This window comes from Ixodes scapularis, unplaced genomic scaffold, assembly GCF_016920785.2.
Source record: "Ixodes scapularis isolate PalLabHiFi unplaced genomic scaffold, ASM1692078v2 PGA_scaffold6__148_contigs__length_123643588, whole genome shotgun sequence".
Taxonomy (NCBI): domain Eukaryota; kingdom Metazoa; phylum Arthropoda; class Arachnida; order Ixodida; family Ixodidae; genus Ixodes; species Ixodes scapularis.
In genome coordinates this window covers 85,820,406-85,834,407 of record NW_024609881.1, presented here as the reverse complement: position 1 = coordinate 85,834,407, position 14,002 = coordinate 85,820,406, and the positions used below count along the sequence as shown (strand labels likewise).

The 14,002-nt window shown below is 49.1% G+C and overlaps 1 protein-coding gene across 1 annotated transcript; it reads right to left on the bottom strand.

Moving 5' to 3' along the window:
* Positions 1-614: 614 nt before the first annotated feature.
* On the bottom strand, positions 615-13,143 carry LOC121838397. Its single transcript, XM_042294630.1, has 5 exons — positions 13,001-13,143; positions 5,281-5,364; positions 5,041-5,160; positions 3,346-3,479; positions 615-1,871 (listed from the first exon to the last, which is right to left on the bottom strand). Exons 1-5 carry the CDS (start codon positions 13,136-13,138, stop codon positions 704-706), a joined length of 1,644 nt encoding a protein of 547 aa, XP_042150564.1. The 5' UTR covers positions 13,139-13,143; the 3' UTR covers positions 615-703.
* Between the last annotated feature and the right edge of the window lie 859 nt (positions 13,144-14,002).

Below are 14,002 nucleotides of genomic sequence, written 5' to 3'. Positions count from 1 at the left end.
GGATCATGTGGTGCTTGATCACTATAACAACTCATGGGTCTTTCCGTTCAGTGGCAGCGTCTGCCTCGCTGTTTCCGTTGATGTTCCCCACGTGTGAGACCGCCAGAAAAATTCAGCTTGGAAAAGACAAAGTGGGATATACAATATGTCCTGGTATCGCCCCCTACTTTCAAGACAAGTTACTAGCAAGCCTCTCTAACGTGCCATATCTGGTAGTTGCTTTTGATGAGTCACTGAACAAAGTAACTCGGAGAACAAATTGATGTACTGATCAGGTGCTGGGACCAAACTCCCTGAAACAGTAAACCCGGGTCAGTGCTGTATTCTAAACATCTTCTAAAGTTTGCTTTATCTAACTTAAAGAAAATATTTTACGTTGTGAATAGTGTCTATCTATCATATATTGTTTTGGTGTCGGTAGTTGTGGGTCAGGGAATTCAATTAAAATAGTCAGGGAAAACCTGGAAAAGTCAGGGAATTTGAAAAATACTATTTGGTATACACCCTGAGTATGTATTTTTACATTTCTTTCAATAAATTAAAAGCCGTTTCGTATCCATTCAAACTGACGGCCGCGATTCGCGTTTGTTTCCTGCAGGAGCCTTGGGCCGTAATATATGAAAACAAACTGGTTTATTTTCAGCCGGAGCGACAGCTGTTGCAAGGACATCCCTCGATGGATCGTTTTTTACCGATGCACCAATCACGACGTTTGGTTTGCCGTATCGCGAGCAATCAGTTCTTTCGCTTTCGCGACACTAGGCCTTTCCTTGTTCGCACCCTCGCCGTCATCAGTGCCTAGGTACTCCAGGAACTCTCTTAGCTCCCTCATGGCGTCGTTCGAGAGCGATTCCACCGACCGCGGTGGCCTCTCCGCGGTCACCACGATGTGCGGGTTGTCTTCGAAGTAGTCCATCTCGGCCAACTCTTCAGCGCTGTCGTTCGGGTCTGCCGTGGTGTAGGTCGAGTCATCTGCCGTCTCCGTTTCTGAGGTCTCTGTCCCGCGGCGGCGGGACCAATGTCGCCTGAGATCCTCTTCCGAGATGCTGGAGTAGTAGCTCTCGTTCTCGTCTTCAGCGTCAGGAATATCTGGGACGGGCCGCGGTCTGTTAAAGAACACTGTCCTCGGGGACGGGACAGGAGACGGCGAAGACCTCTGGACCTCCGTGTAGATGTGGAGAGAGAAGTCATCGACGGAGTCCTTGCTGTTTCGGGGCTGAAGATGTAAGTCTTGATGATTCGAAGCATCCTCGCCCTTTGTGCTGGAAGTGTCCGACATTGCTAAATAGGTGTCGTTGACCTCCGCGTACTGACCTGTGTCTTCTGGCCTGGTGACGGTCAGCGACGTGCACTTTGGAATTTCTTGGTACGCCGGGTTCACCTTCAGGGCGACTGTAATCCGATGCTCCTCTTCTGGATTGGGTGCAGTCTTCTCCCGGTAAGGTAGGTTCTCAGGCGCGGCAGCATCGTTGTCTGTATTTTCGCTGCCTTGTTGACGAGGCGTCGTCTGCTTCATGGTCGCCCGCGCTTGGCTTTGTCCCTGGGAGACGCTTGTTTTTGTATTAGACCGGCCTCTGAAGAGGCTCGGTAGTCTAGATTTCTTGGCCATGAATCCAATGCTGAAGGATCGCGCACGGCGCAGAACTCCACCACAGGCTTTTTTAGTTGGAGTGGTCGGTTTGGCAGCATCGTCGTCGGATGATATTTGGTGGTAGATGGCGCCCTCGCTGGAGGGCCTCCGTTCGGTGTCGATGTTTCCGCTTTCTAGGGGAATGTGCTCATAGGTCAAGAGGCTCGCCGTTTTGCGACGACGATCGCCCAGCCCTGGACTCCAGCCGGTGCTGAGCTTCGAAGACATGTTGCAGTTTCGTCTGCGTTTGGATTATAAGCAAAAATGTCGACCATATATTTGAAGAATTCACGGACGCCGAGAAGTTTTACGCGATGTAAGCTATGCGCAAATCAGCAGTGGTTGCACAAATATAACTTCTATCGATGCTTCTTACTAAAATGTCACGCTGTTTAATTGTTAAATAAAATTAGGACAAGGACAAGGAGGAGACAGGAGAAGCGCTTGTCCAGCCTTTTAGAGCGCAGCTCTTAGGGGCCCGTTCCCGGCTTGAGCGGCGTCGCCGTCGGCGTAACCAAGGTCATCCCAAGGTCACGTGACCCCAAGGTTACGTGGCCCCTCCCCAGGGGCCATCGGGGGTCACGTGACCCCCAAGGTCACCCCAAGGTCACGTGACCCCCGAGGTCACGTGGCTCCCCAAGTCACGTGACCCCCGGGGTCACGTGACCCCCGATGACGTCATCAGTGACGTCACTGATAACGTCACCGGCATCCGCATCGTCATCGTCATCATCACTGATGACGTCACCGGCATCCGCATCGTCATTGTCATCATCACTGATGACGTCATCAGTGACGTCACTGATGACGTCACCGGCATCCGCATCGTCATCGTCATCATCACTGATGACGTCATCGGCATCCGCATCGTCATCGTCATCATCGCTGATGAAGTAATCAGTGACGTCACTGATGACGTCACCGGCATCCGCATCGTCATCATCGATGATGACGTCATCAGTGACGTCACTGATGACGTCACCGGCATCCACATCGTCATCATCGCTGATGACGTCATCAGTGACGTCACTGATGACGTCAGCGGCATCCGCATTGTCATTGTCATCATCACTGATGACGTCATCGGTATCCGCATCGTCATCGTTACTGATGACGTCATCGTCATCGTCACGTGACCCCCCTAGGTCACGTGACCCCCACCCAAGGTCACTTGGACCCCCCCCCAGTACCCTTCCCTCCTCCTCCTCAAGAGCTGCGCTCTAATTCGGCGCTACAGGGAGTTGTAAACGGCTTTCATTTTTTTCTACCCATTTTAGTTTTTCTAAGCTTTTATATTGCATATATTCAGACAACTTTCCCATCATATTTCGCACAGTTTAGTTTAGCTCTCAGAAAAATTCGTGAAAAGATATGAAATTTTTTTTTAATGGCAGCTGTTATATAGTTAGTCAACAAGAGCTCGTATGTACCCTAGGCTCTGCTTCCGTTCTTTCCTCTTTCTGCTACAGAGCTGTCCATCATCACTCCTCTGATTGTTTTCTGCGTATATAGGTAATTGGAAGCGTCATCCCTATTATTATATTAATCATAATAATTGAATAGTGCTTTTAGGTTTGGTTGTCTTTCTTCCCTTTTTTCCTTAACCCCTGCACAGAGTAGTCGGCAAGGACAAGCGTCCAGGCATTTGGTTCAGGTCGTCTGTCTTCAATCTCGCTAATTCTGGGGGTGGTTGGTTAGTACTGGGGACGACGTACTCGTTGTTCTTGAGAGCTGCCAGCTGCGGGCTGATGTCCAGCTGGACCCCGTAGGGCCAGGACACTTCGCCGATGCCGATGGCTCCCTGCAGAGCGTGCACCCAGACCTCTCGCGTTTCCTGGTCGTCTGCACACTGAAAAGATACGATGCCACTTTAAGTATACGGCAAGTTCTCCTCCAAATCTGACAACACTCGAGCCGTGGTGCATGTGCACTGGGACTGCCCGACATTTGAACTTGCGTCGAGTTTGTAGTGGAAGTGTCCGCCATGGTGCATCGTGCTCCGCCGGTAGCAGGGCAGGGCAGTATCGCGATACAAATGTATCGCGCAAGTACCTTGGAGATACACTTGAGTATCTGCATCTCTGTATCGAGATTTATTCGAGAAATGTATCTCAGTAGGGAAATACTTTTGCGATAGTATCGATTGTATCGAGGTACTTTTCGAGGCTCAGGTACTTCGATACATTTGTTGTCAAAAATTGACTGGCGCAAGGGGTTCAAAAATTTGTGATATGAAACCGCCATTTAACAACCTCTAGAGGATGGAGAGAGATAGAGAGAGAGAGAGATTGCTTTGCATATTGTACAAAGTCACCAAAATTGAGAAAAAAAATATAGTTCGCTAAATGAGTTAAGTCAGTCATTTTTCCCAGGATCCTCATTTCCTGTAGATTCCGTGGGTGCAGCTTTCTTGTTCAACCATTTTCTCTTTTTGGCCCTCCCCCCTTCCCTTTGGGTTACACAGAAGCACTTATGACGACAGTTTGCCACGCATCCTTCCCCCCCATTTCAAGTTACCGGTAAAACTGTAAATAATAATGCTCCAAACAGGCAATAAGCGAAACAGGGCTCATTTCGATTAGACCACGTGCACGTCTTCGACGACTTCGAAGGCGGTGGTTCCTCCTCCTTAGCAAGATCAGGACAGATCCAAGTGAGGACGGAGGTCTTTGGCTACCCTTGCGACCCCCAGAAAAGACATCTCAATGCTCCAGGACTTTCTTTTCATCAAGGCAGCATTTATTCGTTTCGGTGGTGGTACGGGCTTTTCTCTTTCGCTAGTCTCGTGCTGCGATCGAATCGTTGGTGCCTTTAAAACGCAACTCGTGCAGAAGTGTAACTAGTTCACTTTCAAAGCTGAAAATTCATTTTCGGATCAAATGTACATGTGCATTTGCTTAAGATTTTGAATGCCCCTTATTTTGTGCCATATTTGATACTTGCGATACGAATAACGTTGAGGGATGTCCAGTTACATAAAAAAAAAAAAATATATATATATATATATATCTCAGTATCTGAATTTTTTCCTTAAAAGACATGGATCTCAGTATCTTAATTATCTGGGATACTTTTTTTTAGCACATCTGCCCAGCCGTGGTTGGTGGTCACTGAGTTTGTTTCACTTATTAAACGCAATGTCGAGATGGCGCAGGCCGCCGCCTGATTAAAAGGGTTCAGCCATCCTCTTTGATATCCGCCCAAATTACAAATGTGCACTTCATGTCTCTAGATTATGATTTGCGCATAGAACTAACTTTACAAATGCATATTAACGAATCAGACTTGTCCAAGCTTGATCAGTTTTCTCGTGGAAGTGTCTGTATAGCTTTATACTAAACCCACAATCTTACTGCGTTTTTTTATAGCGAAAAAATATCTATAATTCTAAATATATTCGTGGACCTTACCAGGTGAATGATGTCAGACCGGGTGATGATCTCCATTGCGAAGGTCTTCTTGGAGTGATGAGTCGGCCGCACTGCTTGCACGAGCCCGAAGTCAATTAGCCCCTTGCATGTACCCAGAGACTGCAAACCATCGGAAGACGCACTAAATATGTTTTCTTACTGAACTCTGATCGGTCCCACCGGTAAAAGGCTCTAAGCTGAAGTTACGCGCGAGAAACAAGCATTGATCGGCGAACTCACGTTGTAGTCTGATTGAGACTTGAAGTAGAGCAGTGACTTGCCATCAAGCACGAACCAGTATTTCCTCCAGAACCATTTTAGACTCTGAAAGAATTAGTCGTTAATAGCATCAGTCAGAAATATCCTAAGCGCGGCGACAAACAAGTGCTTTCTGGCGCAAACTCTGACCGATGATCACGCAGGGCCCGATCATCTATAAGGTTCCAAAGGGCCGAGAGCTTGTCAAGCCGTTTAGTGCGGCTTTTTTTCTCGACCTCCACCGATCTATCAATGAAAAATAAAGATATATTCAGAGGTCTCTCAACCTCGGCCCACGGGCCAGGTCTTTCCAATGAAGCTCGGCCCTCGGCCCTTTTCCAGCAGATCCGCTGCTAGCGGCGCAAAAAGAAGTGCGCGTGTAGAAACGGCGCCGTGACGCGCTCCAAATGCGCAAACTATGATATCAGGATGAACGAGAGGAACTGCAACGTTTATTACGGGACACCTCGCGCCTATTATTGTCATTGTCATCACTGGCATTATCATTCTTAGCCCCCTGCTTCGTGTCTGTAAGTATCTGTTATGTACTTCGGGTTCCGTATGACAATAACACTTTATTAACACAAGCGGCCGGAATGGCAGTTGCCTTCCTGGGCGCGGTTCCCGAGTCGGCTCAGTCGTTGCAGAGCGGGTCGGTCGCGCCATCTAGTGAAGGCGTACACATCACTCCTCCCTTCTTAATGAAGACTGCCTTCTTATCGAAGGTTATGTAAATCTCAGGGGCTTGCGGACAGTTCGTGTCGGTCGTCTCATACCGGGCGTCCTTGCTTCGCTCGTTGCGTAGCCTTGGTCCTTGTTAGGTGGTAGTTGTTCCCCAGGACTTGATGCCAAAGTGGTCAAGTGCGGCTTTACTTGGTCGTTGTGGCGACGCGCTTGCCCTTGCGGAGTTGACACAGTAACAATAGATGTTCCACTGGTTTTTTCAACCTCGCCCAACCACCAACGAGGTCCTTTACCGAAATTGCGAACTGCTACCTTGTTCCCTTTCTTGTGGCGTAGCCCCTTTTTCTTTTCTTCTTGCTCGGCCCGTTGCCTAGATTCTGTCGGCAACTGCTCCAGAATTGCCTCTTCACCTCTCCTGGGAATACAGATGTCCAGTCTTGCTTTCATTGGATAAGCCAGCATCTGCTTCGCTGGAGACGTTCCGCTCGGACGGGGTGCTCGGCGATACATGAGCAACCATTGAGCAAGTTGGAGCTTGAGGTCTCTTCCCTCCGTTTTCTTGAGTCCCTCCTTGACCGTGCGAACAGCTCATTCTGCTAAGCCATTAGATGCTGGATGAAAGGGGCAGTTCGGAGATGCTTGATCCCATTTCCTTGAACGAAGTCTTGGAAGGGCTGACCAGTGAATGGAGTTCCATTGTCTGTTACAATGCACCTTGGTAGTCCGAACCCTCACGTATGTTCTACGGTTTGCTCGGATGTGGCACTTGGCACAATGATAACTTCAAGCCATTTTGACTTCGCATCTACCAACACCAGTAGCATCTTCCCCTCGAATGGTCCTGCATAGTCGAGATGCAGACGCTCCCAGCATTCCTTTGGTTCGGGCCAGGGTACCGGTTCTGCTTTTGGTGGCATTGGGGAGTTCTGGAGGCACTGTGAACATTGTCGTGAACAGCGCTCTGCTTCTGCGTTCATGTTCGGCCACCACACAAGAGATCTCGCCATGCCTTTCGTGACCACCATCCCCTGGTGAGTTTCATGGAGCAGGTCTAAGATGTGTTGGCGAGCAGGGGTCGGCACAACCACTCGGTTTCCCCAGTACAGGAGATTCCGATGCACGCTTAGCTCATCGCGTCTGTTCCAAAATGGTTGTAGTGACTTGTCCGGAGGCTTTTGTGGCCATCCTTCCTCCACCCACTGTAGCACTTGACTTAAGTCCTTGTCGCTGTTTGTGAATTGTTGTGCTTGACTGAAATCTCCAGCTTCACCAAGCTCGAGATTGAGTTAACCAGTTTCGGAGGTTCTGGAGGATCGGTGTGTGCCGTCTTCAAGGGCAGCCTGCTCATGGCATCGGCGTTTCCGTTGAGACGTCCTGGTCGGTGCTCGATGCTGTACCTGTAGGCTCCAAGAGTAAGAGCCCAGCGTTGGATGCGCTAAGCTGTCATGGTTGGAATTGCCTTGTCTTCCCGAAAAATCGCCACAAGTGGCTTGTGGTCAGTGATGAGCACAAAACTTCGACACAGCAGGTAGTCTCTGAACCGTGTGACACCAAAAATAATGGCCAGTGCTTCCTTTTCCAACTGTGAGTAATTCCTCTCGGCCGGTGTCAGAGTCCGGGATGCGAATGCAAGGGGCGACTCCACGCCATCCTTCCGATGCGAGAGCGCAGCACCCACACCATACGGTAAGGCGTCGCATGCCAGAACAAGCTCTTTCGATGGGTCGTAGTGGGTCAGAACCCTTGCCTCCATGATGGCATTCTTGCTTTCGACAAAGGCTTTTCGTTCAGTGTCTGTCCATTGCCAGCGGGTGTTCTTGTGCAGTAGGGCATACAAGGGTGCAAGCACTGTGGACAGGTTCGGAATAAACTTGCCGTAGTACGAAAGAAGTTCAATATAGGATCTCAGTTCACTGACATCCCTGGGTTCAGGTGCTTCAAGGATAGCTTCTGCGTTTTACTTTGAAGGCTTCAGCCCCTCTGCGTTGATCTCATGGCCCAGATAGCAGAGTGATTCTTTGAAGAACTCGCATTTCTCTCGCTTGAGCTTCAGTCCAGAGTCTTTGACTTTTTGGAGAACTTTCCTTAGGTCCTCTAGATGTTCTGCGTCGGTCTTTCCAGTCACCAGAACATCATCCAGGTAAACAGATGTTCCTGGAATTCCCTGCAGGGTCTCTTCCATTCTTCTTTGAAACAGTGCCGGAGCCGAGGACACGCCAAAAGCTAAACGGTTGTAAGCAAACAGTCCTCGGTGTGTGTTGATAACCAGAAGCTTGCTGGTTTCTTTATCAGCGAGTACTTGGTTGTATGCTTCACGGAAGTCTAGCTTCGAAAACTTGACTCCTCCTTGCAGAGAAGCAAAGATGTCTTCCCCTTTGGGCAGTGGGTACTGGGTTGTCATCACTGCAGGATTCACACCCAACTTGTAGTCCCCGCAAATTTTGACACTTTTGCCATCGGCTTTTAGCACTGGTACGATGGGGAATGCCCAATCAGAGTGGTCTATAGCCGTGATGATGCCGTCTTCTTCAAGTCGTTGGAGTTCAAGTTCCACCTTGTCCCTCAGTGCATATGATACTGAGCGGGCTCTGTAGTACCGTGGTTGGGCGTCGGGTAGAACGTCCACATGCACCGGTGGTCCTTTGAATGCACCGCAACCTGGTTTGAAGACCTCATCAAATTCCTGGAGTGTTTCCAGTAGCCCTCGGTCGTTTGCAGTTTCTCCCAGTTTAGTGGAGTTTACTTGCCATGGAAACAGGTCAAATGCTGCCATCCAGTTCCTGCCACAAAGGTTAGGGCTCTTGCAAGAAACAACCAGAAGTGTCTGTTGACTTTTGGTCTCGCCGAGACTTACGTTTACAGTCAAAGTTCCTTGCAGAGGAATGGGTCCACGGATGCATTTGAGCTTGATGTCTGTTTCAGCTGGTCTAGGCAGACTTCTCTGATGGCTCAGGTATGTATCCTCGGAGATCAGCGAGACGGGGGATCCTGAATCTAGCTCCATCTCAATTGGAAGTCCATTTACCATGAATGTTACCGTGATTGGTTTCACAGTTGACTTTGCTTGCAATGCATGCAAGTAGTACTCGGACGGTCCACCAACTGATTCCAGCACGTTCACTTGTTTTGTGGACTGCTTCTTTGGCTTATCAGTCTTTGACAAACAGCAACTTGCCAGGTGTCCCACTTTTTCGCAGTTGTAGCACTTTGTGTTGATGTGGGGACACTCCGGGGGCTTGTGATCCCGGGAACCACAACGAATGCAGGCACTTGCTTTATCTTGTGATCCTGGCTTCTTTTTTGCTGTGGCCTTTGGATCCTTCCATTTTTGACCTTTAGGTCCCTGCTGACCATTTTTCTTTTTGTGGAACTTGAGATGATTAGTGGTACCTTCTTGGTTTTTCGAAGAGGTCGCGTCCACGTGGCCTCTTTGTATCTCGGTCGCGTTGCGTTCCGCTGCTTCCGTCGACCTCGAGATTTCGACAACCTTCTCCAGGGTTAGGTTTTTCTCTACCAACAGTCTTTGCTGCACAGTTTTGTCCCGTATCCCACACACGAGGCGATCCCTCAGCATGCGGTTGAGAGCTGCTCCGAAGTTGCAGTGTTCTGCCATCTGCCGAAGTTCGGCGACGAACTTAGCGACGCTTTCGTTCTCGAGCTGTACTCGTGTGTTGAAGCGAAAACTCTCGGCGATTTCGGACGGTGGAGGGCTGAGGTGACTGTTCAAGGTAGTCATGAGGTCCTTGTACTTCTTTTCTTTTGTCTTTGCAGGAGCTAGCAGACACCGGAGTGTCGCGTAAGTGCTGGTCTCGACGGTTGATAGGAAGATCCATTTCTTCTTCTCGTCGTCTTCGATGCCGTTTGCATTGAAGAACGCGTCAACTCTTTCCGTGTAGGATAACCAGGGCTCCTTATTGTCGTATTCTTCTAGCTTGCCAAAAGTCGTCATTTCTATAGTTTCGGAATTCACGCGCGGAAGTTCACGCAGTGTGGAATTCCTACCGGGTCATCCCGTGGTGCTGCTGCTTGGCGGCTTCTCCGGCTTGTCGTCGATCCGTTTCTCGTCGCCAGTTGTTATGTACTTCGGATGCTTCGGGTTCCGTATAACAATAACACTTTATTAACACAAGCGGCCGGAATGGCAGCAGCCTTCCTGGGCGCGGTTCCCGAGTCGGCTCATTGCAGAGCGGGTCGGTCGCGCCATCTAGTGAGGGCGTACACATCAGTATCTTAAAATTCCAATTCGTTATCATGTAGATTGCGCTTAGTGTCATCGGTCACAACTATTGCATATGGTGAGCATTAGTTTTATAATTTTCATTGGTCGTTTGCACTGTGGAACGTGCCATAGTTCCTACGCGCCTGGTCAGTTTTCTCGGCCACTAGTGTTACATGTCATAATTAGCTAAATATTAAATTTCAATTTGAAGTATATATGTATTCATCTACCTTAGGTATCTTTTTAACACCTACTCAGGCATTAATTTCTGCGTTTAAATGCTTTTCTAGGCTTATTTACTTAGTTTTGCTTCGTTCATAATTAGTTGTTTTTTTCCGGACCTCGAGAATGCTCGCACAATGACTTGTGTTTCATAAATGTACTTGTAGCACCGCTTCATTGAGCGAACTGCTATTCGGTTTAATGAGGAGGCTGCTATATCTCACATCGTTTCGATTCGAGAAGGGGTACCCTATAGATGAATGTTGCGCCTGATGAAGGACGTTAAAGAGTTTACCGTGCTACATCCTGCTAGTCCTCGGAGCTCCGAAATATTTAGAATTGTTCGCGGTCTGATCAAGCAGGTAGCTAGCCCTGTTGACTGCGCTTCTCCCCACGCATTGATGCACTGCGGAGACAACGCGATTCCACACCGACGCGCCGCGGTGTAGACAACGCGACTCTGCGTATCCCGTGCTTTCAACACGTGCTGTTCATCGACGCGTTAAAATTCGGAGGTTTTTATTACGGCACACCGCTGGCCGCAAACGCGAACTAGAGTATTCGCCCACGTAATGATCCTTACCGAGTGCAGCCCGAGTGAGGCAGTTTGCGTGCTCAAAGGAACTGCGTGAATTCCGCGGGTTTTTCCCTGACTGCACATATTTCACCGCAAAGTTAAGGAGGAAAAAGAGCCCCTTGTCAGCAGCGACATCAGCCCTGTAGAAGAGACTCAGCCACGGCCGGACTGGAAGCGCGCGCTCTCTTTTAGACAGCGCGCGCTGTCCGGCCGTGACTCAGCCTACCCGGCTAGGGCCCATTGTCCAATGCGTTAAAGGGATATTGAACCAAGGAATTTAGTGTCCATAATAAGTGGCGCACGTTCCTTCCACGAGCCAGCAGCCGCTGGTGTGCGCGAGCACACGCAATGAAAATGACGTCAAAGACCTCCATTCGTGGCTAAAATGACAGTGAAATGTATGGGCTTCGGGCCAAAGGAGAATAAAGACAAGTTTTTCATCTACACAGTGGTGTCTGGCGTAAAAGGTAAGCGACTAATTGGTCTAACAAGCACGTAGCTTTCACTTGTAGAGATGAAAAGCTTGTCTTTATTCTCCTTTGGCCTGAAGACCATGCATTTCACTGTTAAGTAGTCGCACTGAGCATCAGGAGGAGTTTCGCTTTTGTGGGCGTCAGTCCCGAAAAAGCTTGACAGCGACCTTTATCTCCAAAGTCCTTTAACGCATGAAATGCAGTATTAAACAGCGATGGTTTAAATTTGTTTAGAAGACATTAAGCAATCGTTTCGGGGAAGGAAGAACCTATGGCTTTTATAATTTTCGCGTTAAATCGTAGCCTCCTCTCTACTCACAAAGCCTGGCAGTTCGATGACGGAGCCATAGAGTGCCCGGTCGCAGATTTGGAGCGCGAGGATCTGGTAGCACAGAGCATATCTCGGGGAGTCCGGAATTCAGCGCACAGCTTTTGCAGCGGCGAGGACCCGAAGCATGGTTTAAAAACCCGACGAGAAAAGAAGCAGTAGCCCGAGGAACGCGAGAAGCACGAGCGGACATTCCATCGCTCGGGACAAGTGTGTTTCGGTTTCTCGCCGCAGCGGGGCGCCCGTTACCTGACCATTGTCTGCCGCTCTACCTTTTCACTTTCGACGGCCGCGTCACGTGACGATCTGCCAGGCTTTGTCAGTATAGAGGAGGGTATGGTTGAATTTAACAGGGAAACTAACTTGGTACAAAGATCACGCGACGTAAATATTTTTTTTTGTGTGTGTGTGCAAAACTTAGCGGAACTAAGTTTGCGTATATGTCACGTGACGTCAGGTCACACGACATCAATTTTCAACTAAATTTTGTGGGGAAACTGATATGGTGTATAGGTCATGTGATGTAAATTTTGCCGCTAATTTAAGTGGGGAACTGAATTGGTGTTTAGGCCACGTCTGCTTAATTTTCGCAGCGCCGTCCACACACTCGCTCCCGAGTCGGACCGAGAGAGACCAGACCGGTTTTTAGCCTCTTGCGTCGGCATAGGACCAGATGCGATGCTGCGGATCAGGTCCCACGCCGTCGCAAGAGGCTTAAAACCCGGTCTTGTCTCTCGCGGTCCTACTCGGTTGCAAGTGTGTGAACGGCGCTTTATACCCTGTGTCAGCATAACTTGACAGACGTCAAAAGCTCCTGCCCCAGCAAGCCAATTGAGGTGACGGAGCTAAGCGTGACAGCGCACCGCTAGCGCACGTCAGCGGTGCGGTGTCCCCTGCTTTGCACCGTCGCTCTACTTAGCTGACTTGGTGAAGGGTGTTGACCCTTTGCCAAGTTGGACTGAAATGGAGTATAAGACCGTTCTGATGATCCCTCTGTGCGCTGCCATCTTGGGCTGTGGAACGCGTTCTGAGCATGCATGCGCAGCAAAACTGTCGCTTCTGCCCACGGAACAGTTCTCTGTGACTCGTTATTGTTCGCCGTGACAAGCGCTAGAATGGTGTGTGTACACTAAATATACACCCGTCTATCAAGGCTACAACGTGGGCAACGGTATGCACGGTGTTGCGGACAGTCTTACGATCTTGGCGCTTCTCTTTTTGAGGTATCCTTCCATCTTGGGTGGCCCAGAATGCGACTTCCGAAACTGCACCCTGGCCCTGAAGCTCCTCGAGTCTTCTCGGGGACGCAGTTGGACATCCGCCGGCTCCGCACACATCTTGGCGAGCTCTGGGAGAAGACATTGAACATGCCTGCTACAGCGCATATATCATTGCCAGTACATTACATCAGCCGTCTTTCTTTCTTTATTGTCTATATGACATTATAAAATAAAATGAGACATTGGAGAGCTCTGAAGTTCGGCAGAGTCGTGCTAGAAGTGTTCTGTAGTCTTTTGGAGATACAGACATGGGCGTAACCGGGGGGGGGGGGGCAGATTTGCCCCTCCCCTTTCCTCCCCCCCCCCCCCCTCCTCAAAAACAAGTTGGTACGCCACTGGATACCGACATTCTTCTAGCAGGCATGGTTGAATGTCTAGCGAGCGGGAAATGATATGTTTCTTACATTACTTTATGCTTTTGAATTATAACGAATTGTGAATGATTGTCTCTCGATAAGATTGCACGCCATTTTTTGTTATTGCCTTCTGAGGATGGATGATGGATGAATCCGGCTGAGCCCTTTGGCTGAGCCCTTTCAAACCACGCCCGCGAGCTGCCACCTTGAGGCGTGGTTTGAAACGCACACCCAGAGAGTGGTCGGTCCTACGAAAATAATTTGCTAAAAAGTTTTATTGACTGCCGCTTTAGAGGTACCGGCAACTTCTTTGCATTGTATATTGTCCACTGACCCCGAAGTACAAAGCCGCTACAGACAGCAAGCACCGCGCAAAATATAGTGAAGCGTATTTTAAAGTACCATATTGCGCTTTGTGGACTCTGCGAACAATACAGCAAAAACTGGACATCGGTTTATACATTTTCCCTAACTTGACGCCTATTTTGTTTTGCTTTCTCCCTAACTTGATGAACACAAAGTTTCAGTGCCGGTTTAGTCTCCAGGATAATCACATTCAACCACA